A 19,493-nucleotide genomic window follows, 5' to 3' on the forward strand; every position below is an offset into this window, starting at 1 on the left:
TTCTTAATGGAATTAAAATTAGTCTTCAGGGGGTAGTTAATGAAAGTAAACGACTATTTTATCTCTTTTTGATTATCATTGTGCAAAACAAATTCACAGCATTCCCAGATAGAGCATTATACCGAAAGCACTAGAAACGACAAATAAAATAAACAGACTAAATGAACACAAATTTCGGTAAAACTAGTGACTTCTAGCAAACTTAATTTATTTTGTTTGATAGAATAGTAGATACATTATAACAGTATACAACGAAATAAGATTTTTTTAAACTCTATAAATACATGAAAATAGAACGTCTTTTAAAGCAGTAAGACTTTTTAAGTATATAAAATCGTATTAATCACCATGTAAACTAATTTATAAAGGTTTAGAAATATTGTGTAATTTATACTTAACATTTCGGCTATTAGGTTTAACTATTAATATGACTTTAACTTGTGATAGTAATTAATCGGAGTGACATTTTTTTTTCATTTATAAACAAAATACATTGTTTATTGCGATAGTACTTCATTCTTACCATATAAATTATTCTTTTGCAGGAAACACAATTATATTCAACAAAATATAAACAGAGCTAAAGTTGTTTTAACTCAGCATGAGCATGGAACAAATAATAGATACAGTGACTCCCAAAAGTGTTCGTACGCTTTGAAATATTTTAGTAAAACCAAACTAACGCGAAACTGAATTCGAATATGAAGTCCAATTTTTTTTTTCACATCATTCCTATGTCATTTTAAATAAAACCCTGTAGTTTTTCCAAAATATTGTTTGATTTTCTTTTTGAAGTGGGTCAGAAAATGAAGAGACAGAGAAATAATACGCCAAAAAAGTCATCGTACACTCAAATATTTTTCGAATAAATTCGAGATTAAAATTATCAAATGTCTTTTTTATTATTTTTGCATTGTACTGACACTTAAAGGTCATTTGGCTTTAATTTTTTGTTTATTTATTCCTTAATATTGTGCTTATTACGTTAAAATGACTGGTATTCGGAAAAACCCACACACACCAATCGAAAGTTGAATTTTTTTTCCCCATAGCAGCGGTAAATTTGTTTGAAAAGTCTCTAAACTAGTTAATTTATTCAATTAGAAAAGGTCATCCGGCAAAGTTGACAAAGCGTGATCGGAGATTTACAGTTAAAAAAATTATGAGAAATACACATTTGAGTGCTGTAAAAGTTTCTGCAGAGTTAAATGAAAATTTTTAGATTCAATTTTCACCTAAAATTGTTTGCCAAGTTCTCTGATTAGCTGGATTAAATGGGACCTCTTCCTGCAGAAACTTTCTTGGTCGTGCGAAAAACAGAAAACTTACGCTTTTCGTCGCAAAATCAATGATAAATAAGCTCAAAACGTTTTAGAATTACGTCTTACTTACAGATAAAAATGAATTTAATATTTTTTGTTAAATTGTTATATAATTATAAGTAGAAGAAAAAATTAGGAATTTAATCTTAAGAACTTAGTTGGATCAGTTAATCAGGACAGTGAAGATGTTCTTGTGTGAGGGTGCATACCAGCATCAAGACTTGGTAGTTTGGAATTTTTTTGATTAAATAATGAATTACGCTGTTCATTTAAATATTTTAAAAACCAATTTTAAACTCTTAGCCAAAATTTGGTTATCGGAAACAACTTTGTTTTTTTTTACCAAGAAAAGAAGCACCACGGTTTTCAACGTTTGCGTCTAGTGTCCCAAAAATTGTTCTTAATTTTAGAAAATACCCCTTCAATCTCATGATATGAGCTTAACGTAATATATTTAGAGATATCTGGAGGCTAGTTTATGAAAATACGGCTTTGGGACGAAAATAGAGCTAGAAACAGTAAGACTCGAAGTGTGGTTGAACACTTGCTCAGAAATTACGAAAAAAAGAAAGAAAAAAGAATGAAATTTATTCTCAGACGTTTAAAAGGTGTTGTTGATACTGCATGATATTCTACTAAATAATAACTTAATAAAAAGTTAGATTATTCAATAATGTATAGACATTTTTTTAAGTGTACGAAGAATTTGTGAGATAAAATTTCCCGCACTTTTTGGTTTTTGATTTTAAAAAAATTAATTTTTAATATTTTTAAACAAAAAATCATGTAGTTTTGTTGAAAATGGATCATAGATCTTATAATTAAATACCTGTTCCGAAATATTAATTTTAACCAATAGGTAAGGTCCTATTTCATTGAGTCGTAGGTGTACGAACACTTTTGGGAGCCACAGTATATGTTTGTTTGCTTTTTCAGGAAGGGTAGTACATTTTTTCCACTGTAATTTCACACTCCAGTTACAAAGCTGGCACAGATGGAACGAAATTTAATTTCTCTAAGTAGTTTGAATAACCCTCTATATGGTTCAGTAAATTGCAAGATGGGTAAATAAACGCTTCATTTTCAAAACTTTTCTACATTTAAATGAAAGCTTTCTTTAGAAGAATACACATTAGCATATGAAAACTTAAATAAAAAATAATTAAGGTATAATAAAAACATATGTATTTTGCGGTATACGCCCAAAATGTCGCAGCCAAAATGTTGCGGCTAAAATGTCGCCGGCTCGAAATGTCGCCAGTCCAAAATGTCGCCAGTTCAAAATGTCGCAGGTCCAAAACATTTCGGTCGCGACATTTTGACCTCAAACCATATTTTGCTATTGCTTATTAAAAAAACAGCACCAAATTTAGATTATCTCGAAGTTTTAAAGTACTGACGTATGTTGATGTAGTTAGAACAACAAACAGTCAATTTCTTTACTAAACCAATTTTTAAAAAATGTCTCGTTAGTTCTTCTAAAAACTGGAAAATTATGAATAAAAATGCAGTTATTTTGAAGGAAGGGGGGGAGGGCAGAGGATGGAAAGTAGCACATATCACAGACCTACGCAGTATGATTTATTAAATTCATTTTCAAATGATTGTAACAAACGCATTTGCTTACGCAGCAGCGGACAGCGAAAAAACTAGTTTTAAAGCTTAATATATTTAATTTCTATTAGTGCTCCGCAGTTGTTGAAAACACCAGGCAAGACAAAGAAATGTTTCCTTTTAAAGTTAAACACAAAATGTTCGCTTTATTTAGTTAAAAAATTTCCTCGATTGGACAGAAAAAGAGATTTCATTTTGTTTTCTGTTTTTTTCCGTCAGAAGAGAAGCCAGCTTACGAATGACAAAACCGCAAGCTAAAATGTCACATAAACCAAAACTAAGCTTATTAGAGAAATATTGAATTAAAAAAGAGTACTTTCGTTTTGCAGTCCCCGTTTTTACCTCATTTGTTTCCTTCCTCTTCATTTGATGTTTTGACATTTTTAAACAAGAATTCTCTTTACATCTGAGGAAACACAATAAAATAAAATCTCTATGTTCAGTGCCGAAGAAGAATAAGTAGATGAAGAAACGACATCTTTTATATAAAGAAAGGAAATTTCTTTATTTAACTCAATTTATCTTCTCTAGAATGTATGACACAGTTGACTTGCGTTTCTTTAATGTTTCTCATATTGTGAAAGGAAGAGACAGATGTATTTTGAGGTAACTAAATAAGACTTACATTTCAGAAGAAACTCTTTATCTTTCATGTCTGCATTCATTAAAACGAAAAGGAAAAAATATTTTAGTTTACATAAATTTTTGTTGGGAAAATTACGTGTGCAGTTTGCGTTTTTTTCTTTTTTTAAACACTCTCTTGCGGCCTTTATAATGCAAATAGGATGAGTTAAATTCAATATTAAATAATTAATCAGGTATATGCTGATTTTTGCAAAGTAATTTTTGCTAATTAGGTACGAATTTCATTGTGATTTGTATTTCACTGTCAACTAGCTCACAAATTTTGAAAATGTATTCCTGAAATATTTTTTTTAATTTAAATTTCATCATTTTTCTTTTTTAATAAAACGAAAATAAAAGCATGTCAGAAATTAGTGAAATTATTGTTAAAGGTTTCTTGGCGAAATGTTAGCGAAAATATTCTTTTTCTGAATTTATTTACTCTTTTGTGCTACATTTTGTTTTTAAATAAAATTATCCGTCAAATAATAACTCAACATATAATGTACTGGGTGATTAAACATTTTGGGTAGCTGCAATATATAATCCGCATCTTTAACTAAACAGGACTGAACATTACTGAACTAAAATTAGTTTTGGTTTTAAAATGTTTGCAATATTGAGTTTGTTTCAGTCTTAGAAATGTATTTAAAAACAAAACTTAAAGAATGTAATTCGCCCTTTTACCTAAAAATTGCAAGCACATTTTGAGCTATGGTTAAGAAGCTATGTATTCTTAAAACATTAGAGTTGCATATTTGTGGCTTAAGTATCTTACTTTAAATTCCGCCCAATTTCTATTTAATTTGAATATTACTAATATTTCTGTGTTTTTTTATTATTATTGTAACCAGTGTAATTTTGTACCCTTAAATACATAAAATATTCACAGAAAACAAAGACGCTGCCTTTTGTTTTCCCTTTTTCAAAGATTGGAGAACCAATCTCCAAAGTAGGGAAACAAATGAATTAATAAAATGTATTTTTGTAGCATTCTTCTGGGCAAGGCGACAATTCTAAGATGAGTTCAATAAGAACTTAAAATAAATAAACCTCAATAAATAGATGTAATTTATGCTTGTGTCACTTTCGGTGGTTACACCAAAAAGCGTGCAAACTAAATAAGTCATTAATTTAAGGTGATTTATAGCTAAAGAGTGAACTATGCATATTTATCACTTAAAGTATATTTGCTCTTTACTTAAGGGTTCCTTTAATTTGTTCCCTCCGTTATTGTTTTCGCACAAACAGTAAAAAATTTCATTTTTTAGATTGATAGTCATTAAAGCTTACAAACTCAAATTTTGTTGTGTCATTGGTAATAATCCGTATAACTATTAATGTAATCCCAAAAGTATGACTTTTAATCGTAAAAAAATAGCACTAGTAACTCTAATAATCTACTGAATTAGTCTGGGATTGTAGTTTCATACTACATACGTACATGAAGAGTGTATTTATTTATCTTTGCCATTTTCGAAACCTGTCAACGCTCTTACGTAGCACTAGTAACTACTTTATCTCAAAAGTAGCACTAGTAAGTCTTATAATCTACTGAAGTAATCTTGGTTTGTAGTGTTAGACTACATGCGTAAGAGAAGAGTGTATTCGGTGATCTTTGACATTTTCGAAACCTGTTAACGATCCCAATTTTTAGAACATTTTCATTTTTCTTTCGCTATTGTTTGTTTTAGTTTTACTTCTGTATTGTCCACAGTGACTCTGCGGTCACTGGCATTTCAATACTAAATTTTCTATAAGAGAATTATTCCTTTGCTGACCAGTGACTTGAATGTTACAAAAAACTGCTTTACATTTAAGTTATTGAAAATGACAAAAGTTTATACTTAAGTCACAGGATCACAAATCTTTTTCAAAAAATCAAAAACTAAAATCCACATATGTCTTAAGTACAATATTCTTTAACATTATGTCCTATCCACACAAACAGTTGTTTATGCTGAAAATGCGAGTTTGTGCTGATTATGTTAGGGCTTCATCGATTTAAGAATTAAAAATGAATGTATGAACATATGATGTGAGGCAAACGTTTCTACTTGTCTTTATGTAAAGTGCAGTTAGAAATAATATTAATGTGCTTAAAATTGAACATTGCATGTGTCAAAAAAGAAAAAAAAAACATTTTTAAGTACACAAAAAGTCTATTGACAAAAATGTACAAATCATATGAAGTCGAAATCAAATTATCCAGTTAATGCAAATGGCAACTGAATAAAGTGCGGGGTCACTCTTTATCATAATGGATGGTTCAATTTTTTTGATGATTTTATTAGATTTGTGCCAGATTATGTCCATGTTTTCATGCCAACACAAGTTTTCCTTATATTTCTCCATGGTAGATTCTTTAAATTCGCCATTAAAAATTTCCGTATCTTCCCAGGGTTATACACTGTAAATGTATTTCACAGCTAACACAGTCCCTACCATGAGACCCCCAACACCAATCTTATGACTCTGAGTCCCTACGACCTTTTTCTTGTTTGAGTTTTTCACACCAACCTCACTTTGAAAAGGCAAAATTCCATCTTCTTTACCATTATCACTGCTCAACTCAATCCAAATCCATATAACCTATTTTTACTTTCTACATCTCTAAATCCTCCTTTTCAGTAGTGGAACTAAGTACACATTTCATTTTCTTTAGCCTTCAAATGTTGGCATACTTTAACTTATCCGTTGTTGTGTGGTTAGTTGGCATGCCCAGTCATCTTATGTCAACTAGCCGCCGAGTACGTATGCCAACTAACCTCAACATGGAGAGTAAAATAAACATGGCGACAAAAACACATGTTCATCAACTACAGCAGAAATGGACTTATATAGTCTGAGCTAATTGTCCAAAGATACTAAAAACTTGTGAATGTTACCTCTGTGTGAACAGAATGTTACCTCTCAAAAGCAATGACTGGATCCAGCTGGCGTTCTCATGCAAGAACGAGGTATCCATGATGACCACGTGACATGATCAGTTACGCTCTAAATCAACAGTGGAGTTTTTTAAAATAAAAATGCCAACTAACTACTTATGCCATCTAACCCCGGTATCCCCTACTCAATTACTGGCCGGTGGTCAACGATTGGCGAATTACCGTAGAACAATCATGATTTACAGAATTTATATTAATTTTAAATAATTTAGAAAAATGTACTAAAACGGAATAAGTTAATTTTGGTAGATTAGTAACTATTTGTACTAAATAAGTCAAGCAAAAATGTGTAACCATGAACTAATAAAAATAAACCATGAAATAATTACATAATCACTACATAAAACTATAGAAATACGTCACCGGTAATGCATATCTATTTCGTGGATGTAAAACTGGCATTTACTGATCACACAACTAAAGCGACACTATTTGAAAAGTACACACAATCTACGCTCACAAATAAAAGCAGAGAAAACAGAAAAAAACCCTCTAAAATCAAAACTTAAAAGTTCAAAAAAAAGAAAAAAGGTTCTAAATTACAACAAATGTTATGTTGTCAATGTAAAATTTTAGAACTAATGTTCCAGGTAATGCGTACAATAAAACTGAGCATTATTAGTTCTGCAATTAAAACAACAAACACTATTAGAAAAAGCGAATGAAATTTACCCGCAAATAATAGGAGCAAAAAAAAAAAAAAAAATCAAACTTTCAAAACTGAAAGAAATGTTAAAAGTTGAATAAAAAGGTTCTAATTTTTATTCATATGCATGTTTAGTCCGTAAAACTACAGAAAGACGTACACGGTAATACGTATTTATTAGATAAACGGTAATACTGACCATTATTAGTTACAACAACGCTATTTAATAAGCAAACGAAATGTACCAACACAAATAAAAAACGGAAAAAAAAATCCTCAATATTTAATATTTAAGGGACTGTTAAAAGTTGAATAAAAAGGCTCTAAGTTTTATTTAATTTTTCATTCGTTTATTTATTCTGTGAGCTGGCGTCAGAAATAGGCTTTCTAAGACCAAAATTCAATTCCCAACACGAGCTTCACGAAAATAAAATGAAATAATATATCTATAGAAATATATATAAAGAGGAAGGGGGGACAGAAAAAAAATAAAAATCTCTTACGACTGGAATTGAAAACTTCGAAATATTTGCTTTAGATATAGCTCTTACCCCCTCCCCTATGTTCGCGTACACGTAGAATATATTGAGCAGAAAGCGCCAATACCACTTTAGAAAGCAAAGCACATTTTTAGCTTGGAAAGCGAAAAGAAAAGAAAAAGAAGCAGGTATATATGAAAAAAAGGGAAAACTCAGAATTTCATTTTCTCTTAGTATATGTACTTCTTTGGAGAAAATACAGATAACAAAAATATATTCAGGGAAATCAATTGAATTTAACTTCTGCCCTGGAGTATGAAAATATGTACGCCTTTAGCATGGATAGCCTACGAATGTCGGGAGGACTGAATGGCTTTATACAGCTCCGTCATCTGAAAAGGTACATGTTGGAAATTCAATATTAGCTGATAAAGAAAACGACTTGTACTTATGCAGCGAACACCATAAGGTAACTGAAAACTTGCAATTGCTGCAAATTTTAGTTCTGAGTGATGCTTTTGTGTTAAGGCAGGAAGCATTTGACTTTTCTTATTTATTTATTTGGAAAATTTTTATCTGTGTGCAAGATTTTATCTAAACTGCATCCCAACCCATTCCAAATGGATAAGCATTAGGAGAGATATGCAAAGGGGTTGTTTGCTTTCCCTTTTTTCCTTTCTTCTTTGGATCAAAAATATGATTTATTTAAAAACGAAATATTTGGAGTACTACTTTAGAAAAATAACCTTAAAAGGAGGTGGGTTGATCTAGGGTTATTTTACCCAATTCTTTAATTTTCTGGTCTTGTTTAGTGTTAAGTCCAAATCATTATTGTGCGGTAACTTTATTGCACATTAATTCGGAATAAGTTAACTTGATATGTTGGCACTACGTAGCAAAATTGTGAAGTAACTGTTATGTTTAAGTGTTGTAAAAATTTCAAATTTTTGAGAATTTTTTTTAAAAATTTTTATGATAGAGTAAATTAAAAAAAAAAACAGCTTTAACTTTTTATAAGGAATATTACTCTATTTTTAGACAGAAACTAATGATATTTGTGATATTAATAGTTTTCCTTTTGTTTCTTCGGTCTTTCATTTTTTTTTCTTCGGGTTGGTTTATTGATTTTCTAGCTTTTTCCGGTTGAAAATACGATACATAGATAGATTAGGATTATTCTGTTTCATTTGAGATTCAAGTTAAGAATTGAACAATTAGTTTCAGTTAGAAATTTATTTGTCAATCCTTTTACTTTTCTAAAAGTTCAGTTGCTTTTAGAAAATCTTCAAATTCAGTTTTCCAGAAAAAGGTAAATGTGGTGTTACATTTACAATTGAGGCAATGAGAAGCAAAGAGATGCATAGGACATTTTAAAGGTTTGATTAAAACGCGTTAACAGTTCCGGACCTAATTAGTTTTTCTAAATCAAGAGATATATGGCAGTACCTACCTGGGATACTACTACTATCTCTTGCTCCCAAGTGGAGTAGAGGTTCACATACCGTTTGTACTTGTTATCTCTTAGTTTTTGATTTTGACACTTAATTCTCTTTGCTTCTTATTGCCTCCATTGAACTAATATTTAAGTGTCTAGTTGCCTCTTTCTGCTTGATAACAAGTAAAAATCCTCCATTTAGCGCCATTCATTAATTACGTAAGGGTTCCGAATGGGAAGGGGTTGGAGAATTCTCTACATTCCCATACTTTGGGGGGGGGGGGAGATGGGGATCAAACCCATTCTCTTACGTAATATTTTCCATTTCGATATTTTACTTTAGAAAACGCACGGTCAAGTGGTTTGGCAGGAATCATATTTCATTTGCGTCCTGGAAGGTAAAAAAAGTTTTAGGATGCGCTGTCTTATATATTTGTTTTACAAACAATGAATAGTGTAAAATATAATTTAAAAAATCGCACTTTGTATGGCATGCTTTATTTTTAATTAGTATCGCACCATGTATAAAAAATATCGAAAAAACATTTTATCTGGATTTGAACTTTTTAATAAATGTTTCTTTACACAAAAATGATTAATTTACGATTCTTGTGACGTAAGAAACGTTATTTTAAAAAAGAGTAATGGAATCGTAGGTAAGAATAGGGAAGTTGAGGTTTGAAAAATCTTACATACCCTTTCATGGGGAAGGGGAAAGGGGTCAAAAATTGCCAAAACCATCTTTACGGAATTAATGAATGGCCCCTTACTAATCGTTCACAACACAATGATTGAAAAAACCACACTTCTGGTTATAACTCAGCATGAATGATACAAAATGTGATTTCAATTTATTAGCACATAACCACACGATTCTCTTGATATTCCAAGTTATATGTTTGAAAAAACGTTTCGCGCAAGAACGTACCGCAATAAAAAAAAAATACTGCTTCTTGTTACTAACTGTACAGTGTACATATTTGGTGGATAAACGGCTACACTACCAATTAAGAATTATCGGCTAACTTCTGGCAAATTCATATTGTTATTATTCACGTGTTAATTTTTAAGTGTCCCATATCGTGCACTAAGGTTTTCCTTTCTATGATAATCTCGTAGCATTAATACTTTCTTCACCTCAAAGTTAAAAAAAATAGTTTTGATGTTTGACACCACTCTTACACGAACACATATTCCAACCAAGCTGATTGTTTGATATTCTTATAATCATAAAATTTTTCCACTTTTATTCTTGAAATTATGTTTGGTTCTTAATTTAAACGTTATAACAAAACGGTGATAAAAGTTATTCTACTTTATTTTGCTAAGAGAAAACTTCTACAGGCTAAACCTACAAAGATATCTTGGAGTTCAGAAAGTCAAAAGAATTGAAAAGACGCAATCGAAACCCAAGAAACTTGATAAAGTAAGAATCTGAAATTCTGAGGAAGATCCAAGCTTCGCATTCTTTTTTTTTTTCCCCTTCTCTTTTTAAATAACCCGACAGACGTGCTAGAAGAGAGAGGATGGGGAGGAAGAGCATCCTTTATCCTCAGAGAGTTAGAGGGAGAAACAGGGATAAAACAGAAAGAGTTTTCGTTCTCAGATTGATCCGGTTAGTGTATCCGGAGAGTATCAAGTATGTAAGACCCCGCTGTAAGTAAAGCTTAAAACAAGGGTCTGGGCTTTAATGAAAATTTAAAAGCAGATGCGGTCCTGTTTCTTTGCGTCAGTGTTTTCAGTGTTTTCACAATCAATATCTTAGTTTTTCCGCTTAGAATGAGTAGAGTTTGCACTTTTAGGAACATTGTCTTTGAGGATTTTTATTGGCTTTATATTTTATTCATATTGATTTTCAGAAGCATGTTGACTTTTTGCTTTGGAATCATATATCTGAGAGTTTGCATCATAAGCCTGATGTATACACATCTGCCAAAGAAAAAAACATGATCGACTTCTACTGTAAAACTGGCTAGCGTTATGTCAGTAAGAATAAACTACAAAAAAATAAGCATATTATTACATAGTGCTTAAAAAGAGAATGCTTAAAAATAAATTTTAAGACAAATGTCACCTTTAAAATATTTACATTATTTATATTGATTTTTAAAAGTATGTTGACTATTTCTTATGGAATAATTCGTCTGAGAGCTTGTATGATAGGTTGCCATACAAACAAGTTCTGAAGAAATATGGACAGAAAATAATGTTTATGTCACTACAAAAGCAGAAAATATTACACTTGTTAACCTCTACCAAAATTATGCGAGAAACAACTTGTTTTTCGTTTTAATTGTTTTCTATTAAAACAATTATAAATGTGTATAAATTATAATACGATGCATGCAATTAAAACTGAATAGCGGAATTTTGGTACGTAAAATATAGTTATGTAAATACTCCCAAAGCCAAAATGGGAATACATTAATTCTACCATCGTGTGCATTTCTGTAAAAAAAAATATGAGAAGTAAAGTGACGAATAAAAATTTTAATCTCAATAGCTATCTGCATCACAAGTAATTTACTGCCGAGGGAAGGTCAAGCACAGAATCTGCAGAAATGAATTTTGAGATTTTTAATGAAACGAGTTTTTGTAAACATGCTAACAATTTACGATTTTTTTACGTGCTGTTTTACTGCGGAAATTAAATGAGTAAGCTAGTAAAATAGATGAAAAAAAAATAGAAATGAAAAATTTGCAGTTACTGTTTAAAACTATATGCAGATCGAATTTTTCAAAATTCTTGCCAATCGATCGCAGTTGAAGGATTGTGAAGTAATATGCGACAGTAAATAAATGTATTTTTTCCCTTTCGCAGCTAAGACACATGAAATGTTTTCTGATACATGTTAGTCTTAAATATATGTTTACGGGCGAAGGTATAATAAGACATACCCACCTGAAAGAAAAACTGTCACGCGATCCGACTGGAGCTAACATAACAGTTATAGCATAATGACGTCATTAGCAATGTCAAAGAAAAACTGATGACGTCATCAGCCGTAAACGACGAGGCCATTGCTCCAAATGGCCTGTACTATACTTTCATGTGCCGTTCCCGCTGTTATGATGTGTAAGATATCACATATTTGTGACGGGTATTGTTTTCTCAGCATATGTCGAGAACAGAGATATATTTTCTGAACACGAAGAACAAACTTTTAGTATTTATAGGAAAATTGTAAGCACGGAAACCATACAAGTAAAATTACGCAGAAGAGTAAGATGAATACAATTTTAAGTAGTAAAAAATAAGGAACATAACATTTTAAATGTATTTTGTATGAATTTAGGTATGGTTTTTTTATTACATATCTTTTACCATTTATTCATTGGGATCTAAAAACTTGTTTTGGCTTTAGCGCAATGGTTTTGAATAACAAACTCGCACATAAATCAAATACAACAAGAAGTTCCACCCAAAACTAAACAAGCGTACTTTTCCATTTACGTTGATTCATGGTTAGTCATTCGTATATTTAAAAAAATGGTGCATTTACAAATTCTTCTGCTTTATTTTTTTGCTTTTCTTATGTGACAGACCTCGTTTACTATATATTTCTAGATATATATGTATAAAACGGGCGTGCATAATTTTTACCGATTTCGTAATTTCAACGTGGCATAAACACGAGTTTTTTGATGGGCGTTTTAACATCCAAACATATTTTCTCACTGCACCTCTGCTTCAAATTAGTTACGATCAATCAAAATAGCGTCACAATAAAAAGAAGATGTTGAATATCAAACATAATAAGATTATAGATAATAGTTATGAAGTAGAGTTTGTCAATTAGCATATTAGGAGAACTATAGTCCACATCATGTAAAAAAGTCACTAAAATACACTGACTATTCACTTAACATTCCTTTTCGTTTTCAAATTTCTAATGGCAAGGCAAATTACAACTAAATCCTCAAATAGAACTTAAAAAAGGGCACAGCGTGACCTAGGTCATTGGCTATGACGTCTTCCGGCGCACCAATACCGGATGGTATCGAAGCGATAGCCAAGAAGGGTGCTACTGAGATGTAGATGGACTCTATTCATGAGAGCTTTTTTAGATTGCAGGGTAGGCAAAATTCTGTTTAGATGTTCACCCAAGCACCTGTGGTCTGTTAAAAGTTAAAATTTAGCTACGGCTCGGTGCACACTGGTAAAAATGGACAATTTAGGTGGACATTAGAAAAACTTTTTATGTCAACACATCATTGAATAGACTTTGTACTTTTATCAAGGAAACCGAGTAAAAATAATAAATAGCTTAGCTCTATGGGTCTGGACGGTTTTGATTTCAATTGTTAGATACTCTGTAGATGTTATATTTCAAAACCATGCCATCCAGTAGTTGGAGGAAGTTAGAGAAAAAATCGATTTCATATGCAAAAATATGTTAGCTTGCTAAATAGGTTTATTTATCTCAAACTAAGTACATCCAGAATGTCATAAATTAATATATGTATCACTCACCATGAAACATTATCCGATGTAGTCGTTATTATATGTACAACACACTATGAATGGTTGGACACAACTGAAATGCTCTGTACTTTTCACAGGTCTGGATTTGGGAAAGAATGTTTGTTTATACAACTGTTTTTACATCAAATCACATTTTAGTTGCTGTTTATATCTAGTCAACTATTTCTTGATAAAAGAACAAAGCCCTTTTAATGTTGTGTTGACATGAAAAAAGTTTCCTAATGTCCACCTAGAATGGCAATTTTTAACAGTCTGCGGCACTTCGACATGAACAATCCGGTAAACAGGCGGAATCTTCAACTGCCCACTGTCTCATTGAATTGCTATCCAGAAATTGTATTTGGTGCTTTTGTCTTACAGACTAACTTATCATATAACAGATATACTTATTATATGAAATGAACTATTTTTGACTTAGAAAAAAAATAAACTATTTTTGCACTTACCAAAGTGGCACGGACATATCGACGAAGCTCATCCCCAATTACTTCCATAATATCGTAGGTGGTTATAGAGGGTGGTTCATTTTTTCTCGCGAGCAAAGCCAAGCGGGAACCATGAGGCACTGAAAAGTTAAATCGCATGAAAGATGCTTCTGGATGGCTGAAGAAGGTATTCCAAGACTCTTGAGGTTGTAAAGTTCTAGAATCTTCATGCCCTGGTGGAAGTTCTTCGTACTCGGAAACATCACGCGGAACGACAACACATATAGGCTGAGGAGTTATCACATGACCAACATCTGTGAATAAAAATATGATAAAAATCAATAATGTATTATTAAAATAAAAGGAACCTTAACCTTTAATGTATTTTAAGACAAAATAAGAACATGAATTGATTTTTTTCTTTTTAGATTGTATATTTAGTAAGACAAAAAATAATTTCTCATGGTATTGTTTTTTCGTATATTGTGTTAAAGTTATGTGCGAAAGTAATAACAAATAGAACTTTTTATTTTAAATGCTTCACATAACGTGCACGGTTTGAAAACTTGATATAGGTAGATATCACATAAGTCATCCCCAAAGTATGACTACAATATTAACTATTTTCTGTTTTGAAGTTTATGCTTTCAGTAAGATCAAAAATCAACTTCTAATATAATGTTTTTTTCCCAATGAAAGCTAATTATTATTTTTTTAAGAATAAAATTATTTCCTTAAGAAAGAAAAATTAATTAATATTTTTTAAGAGTAAAATCCTTTTTTGAAGAATAAATATATTTTTTAAATATGTTGATTTTTTTTTAAGAATGGGAAAAAGTGAGAAATTATGAATCCAATGAGCCAAAAAAGAAAAGAAAACCACTGTAAGTCATACACATAAATTTGAAAGCAAAATTACCTTTGCATGTTCCACATCGTTTGTTTACGACAGTTGGAGTAAACAATAACTTTTTGTAAGATGCTTACTTTCAGATTTATGATTTTCTTTAACTTTTTTAAGTTTGTAAAATCCGCACATAGTAAAAGCATCGCATCCTCACTCCTTAGGAAATAAAATTCAAAGAATAACAGTAAAGAAATCCTTCGATCTTTTTCTGACAACTTTCACAAATTATCTGAAAACTTTCTTCTCGGAACTTAAATTGGTCAAATCTTCAAAAGATTTCCAGATTGAGAGAAAGCCAATGACATTTGCATATCGATATTCCAAATGGAGTCGACAGAGAATAAAAAAAGCAACCCTTGAGTACACACCGCTTTACGGGTCCGGCTAAAATAAATCATTTAAGATTTCTGTCGACGAAATTAACCGAAATCTTGAGCAACTAAGCAACCAAACGTGCAGTTCTAGAATTTATTTCACATATTTTTCTAGAATAATGAGTAAGAGGATAGGTGCCCTTCTTTTTCCCTATTCCTAGAAGAAGAAGGAGAGATTCTCTCGACGGGAAGACGACAGATTAAGGGGATTATCATTCACAGTTTCCTTCTGATTGTGTTTGGGCTCCGTTTACGATTACTCTGTCCTTTCTCGCACTTCTCCCTCTTTAAGCCTCATGTGCAAATACCAGGCAAACATTAAAACCAAAGAAGATGGATTTCGTTGCAGTGGGAAGGAGAATTTCTATGCAAAAATGCGATTATTTATGCAAATGCCGGTGTCGAAATGCCGAGAAGTTAAGATCCTTTTGCTCTTTGGGGACAGAGACAGTTTTAACAGCCTATTTTCCATTCATGCCTATGATTTCTACTCACATATTACGTCTAATTTATGCCAAGTTGCTCCAGTGATTACAAGAAGTGATTGCCTCCAGCGTTGAGGATTGGGAGTGTTTTGTTTCACGGTTGCTATTATTTGGGATGCTCTTTAATTGGGATTTTTGAAGTGAAAAAAAAAGTAAAAAAAAAATGAAGCTAAAAGTTTAAACATTTTATTATTGTTCTCAAAGTTATATAAAGCTCTTCGATGTTTATGAATCCAACCACAGCTAAAATTTGCTTGCTAGAACAGTGTTCTATAAAACTGAACTACCAACCGAAAATCAATGCTCAATTTAAGAAACTGTGCGTTTTCAATGCACTATTCTTTTCATACTTGAAGCAGTGAAAAGTAAAGAATCGTAAGCACAAAAAAATGGGGGGGGGGAGATTACCAGTACAAATCAAAAAGAAATATCTCCTCTGTAATGTGATAAGATATAGTACTAATAGCCCTAGGTGGTGCTGCTATAAAGCACGATTTAAAAAAAATGAAAACCTACGTAAGATCCGAACTTTAAATGCGTCTTACTGAAAACTTTGAATCATCAATTTACATCACTTTGCTGTCTCTGTTTCATTTGATAGTTTACATTATCTGTAAATTTGAAAATAAAACGGTACTAAAATGGTATTAATATTTCTAAAATAAAGATAAAAAAACAATTATCAGAAAACATTATTAAAAAACTGCGTTAAGAAGAGTGAAAACGTTCTAGTAAATGTAAGTTTACATAATGCTGATTACAAATAGAATATATTGAACCTTACATCATGTACTCGGATCCAATGAAATCATACTTAAACCATATCATATCTAACTTTTAATTTAGATTTTCTCTAAAAGAAAATAAATATACGCCCTCATGCACTTATGCTTCTAAAACATGAGTATAATGTAATTAAATTCATGATTTTTAATTCATACACTAAGTTTAACAAAGAAAGAAGTATAAAACGACACATAATCGTCTTAATGCTTAAATAAACTTTTAAAAAATATTTTAATCAGTACATTTCCAGAAGTTTTGGAAAATTTAGAAGAAACAGACGAAGCCTTTAAGAACGCATTTCAAATTTCTATAGCGTTTAGGGTAGTTTGACTAGTAGTACAGTAAAAATAGGGGTCGGACCCAAACATCCAAAAAAAGCTAAACCTGGTGCAGATTGTTTATTACCCTCCCAATAAGAACATTTAAAAAGTCCCACCCCATTGTGCGTCGGGTTTTGGAATGGGGGGCATCTAAAAATTGCTGTTTTGTTTATTTTTCCAGAATTTTTAGAGTAAATTTAAAGTGAGAATACTATGTTTTACTAAATTTAAAAGCAATGAAATTAAAGGTGTTTGACCCCTAAGAGGGATGACATAACCCATCAATGCTACAGACCCCCCCCCCCTATCCCCGTAAAACGAAGCAGTACCCCCGAACCGCCCTCCATACATTTCATATGGAAACATTATTTTATGCTAAGTTAAAGTTAGAAATCGAGTGTGTCCATTTTCCAAGATCGATGATGCACCTCCTCTCAAAGCTGCAGCACCCCCCCCCCCTCCACCAAATAAAATAAATCCCCCCCCCCCTTTATTTCTAGTAGAAGTATTATTTCATGCAAATCAAAAATGCATTAAATCAGGATTGTCCACCCCGTAAGAACAGTAGCTCACCTCCCAAAACGAAATTATATAGTAAAATATTATTCTCCCCCCCCACCTCCTCTAATGGTGCACATTTGATTAAATCGCCAGAAAAATTACGCTGAACTGTTTTTTGCTTTCAAATGATTTCTTCTAAGCTTGTTACAAAAAGTCTTCGTTATCAATATGTTTTTTTGGAATCTAGATCCTCAGCAAAATCGTTATTGTTACAGCTATGTCTAACACAGTTTGTGCATATGATTGAGCACTTCAGTCCACTTTCAGATTTTTCAAACATTCACTATATCCAATGAACTCCTCAGAGCAAGCACAAGATTTGAGACGCAGAAAGTCTTCTAGAGCAGATGGCTTGACTGTTGTAATAGGACGCAGATTATATTTGTACGGTGCTTTCTTTGTACCCATCAAAAATGACACTAGCTTTCCCATACTTACAAATTACCTATACACATTGCTGGCATATTTCCTTGAAGCTTACAGATCATTACCAAAAATATGATCAAGCAGGTATCTTCCATTTATTACATATGAGGCAGTGAGAAGCAAATGAAAGCAAGTGGCAAAATTAAAAATTTGGAAATAACCAGTACAAATGGTTGGTGAACCTCTCCTCAATCTTGAGGCAAGAGATGGTACTAGTAGAGTTGGTAGTTGCTTCTATACAGCATGATTAAGAAAAGAAAATCAATGAAAGCCTACCTAGAATCTTATCTTTAAAAGCGTTTTATTCAAAACTTGAAAATGTCCACTTACATCCCTTTGCTTCTCAATGTCTCATATATGACACCAGCTGTTCGTTCTCTGATGGTGGATGAACCTTCTGCTTCAGATAATAGCACTTTAACGATACAAGATTTCTTTCCTTCTGAAACCAGATTCATCGAATACTGATGGAGGATCAGCACATAACTCGTACCAGAAGTTTTTAGCAATTTTTTATTCCATCTTTACTGTTCATACCATTCGGTGTAAAAGATGGTTTGGGCTTACACATCTTTACAGATAGTAACTACTCTCGTAACAGAAACAAAGACATAACTGTTTAGATCCTTTACAAAGAAATGCCACAAAATTGTTTGCCTTCAATATTCTTTAATGTTACTACCAGAACGTTAAAGGTCTCATCGCAACTCATCTTATCATCAGCGAGCAATACCACTACCAACTTAAGAGGGAAGAAACTTCTGGGGGCTTTAGAAAAGGATTGTGATTTCCAAACTGGGAGACAAAATATTTAGCATTCCATTGTTGCATTGTTCATTCTCTCATCAAGACTTGTTCTGTCGTTGAATCACTACAGGTTCTAGACCACCTGAATTTGTCACTGATTTAGATCGTTGGATAGCTGATGTTTTAGCTGATGTTTGATGTGATCAAATTTTTTTTATCGCATAATGTACTCAAAAGTTAGAGATAGTGTTGAAAGTATATGTCTGCATATTTAGCATAATTCACATAACCAGCTGCATAAAAGAGAGGTAGCTCGGTGTTTGCAAATGAGAACCACCTCCGTCTTAGAGGTTGCAGAATTGCAGCATTACCCGTCTTACTATTGGCAATTTCGGTTTGTCCCCCCTTACAGTGATGGCAAAAGATTGTGGAAAAGTTGAAGTTTGTTAATCAAAAAGAAGCAGGGAAACTTTGGTCAATTTGGACTTTTTTTATGCTGCACAGGAATTTTGTTTTCCAGCGCTCTAAACAGTTTAATAACTCCAGTCACAAATAATTTGATTACTGAGCTCGCTTAGATCTTTTAGAATTATCATTTTGACATTACTATATCATTGTGTGGCATTTTGTACTTCGGAAAAGTTTAAATCATGGAAATTTTTTCACGAATTTCAGTGCAATAGTTGATTTTAAAATGTAAATTCAGGGCCACCCCCCCCAAAAAAAGCGATGGCGCACCGCTTAAGTGTGACGGAGTATCCATCCAGAATAAAAGACCTCAAAAAAGAAAGAAATACCCCTTGAAAAAACTGCGTTAAAAATTCCAATGAGGCAAAGCTGCTCCATGAACCCCCTCCCCCCATTCCCCCCCCCCGCCTGTGCACCCCTGTTAATTAGAATTTTTTTTC

General features: G+C 32.1%; 1 protein-coding gene across 1 annotated transcript in view; it reads right to left on the reverse strand.

The window, feature by feature from the left end:
* LOC129216592 (teneurin-m-like) overlaps positions 1-19,493 on the reverse strand; it is a 254,259-nt gene that overhangs the window by 222,177 nt on the left and 12,589 nt on the right. Inside the window, exon 3 of the mRNA XM_054850806.1 lies at positions 13,997-14,293. Within this exon, the coding sequence (XP_054706781.1) occupies positions 13,997-14,293 (297 nt within the window). The remainder of the gene's footprint in view (positions 1-13,996; positions 14,294-19,493) is intronic.

Source organism: Uloborus diversus, chromosome 2, assembly GCF_026930045.1.
Source record: "Uloborus diversus isolate 005 chromosome 2, Udiv.v.3.1, whole genome shotgun sequence".
In the NCBI taxonomy this organism is placed as follows: Eukaryota; Metazoa; Arthropoda; class Arachnida; order Araneae; family Uloboridae; genus Uloborus; species Uloborus diversus.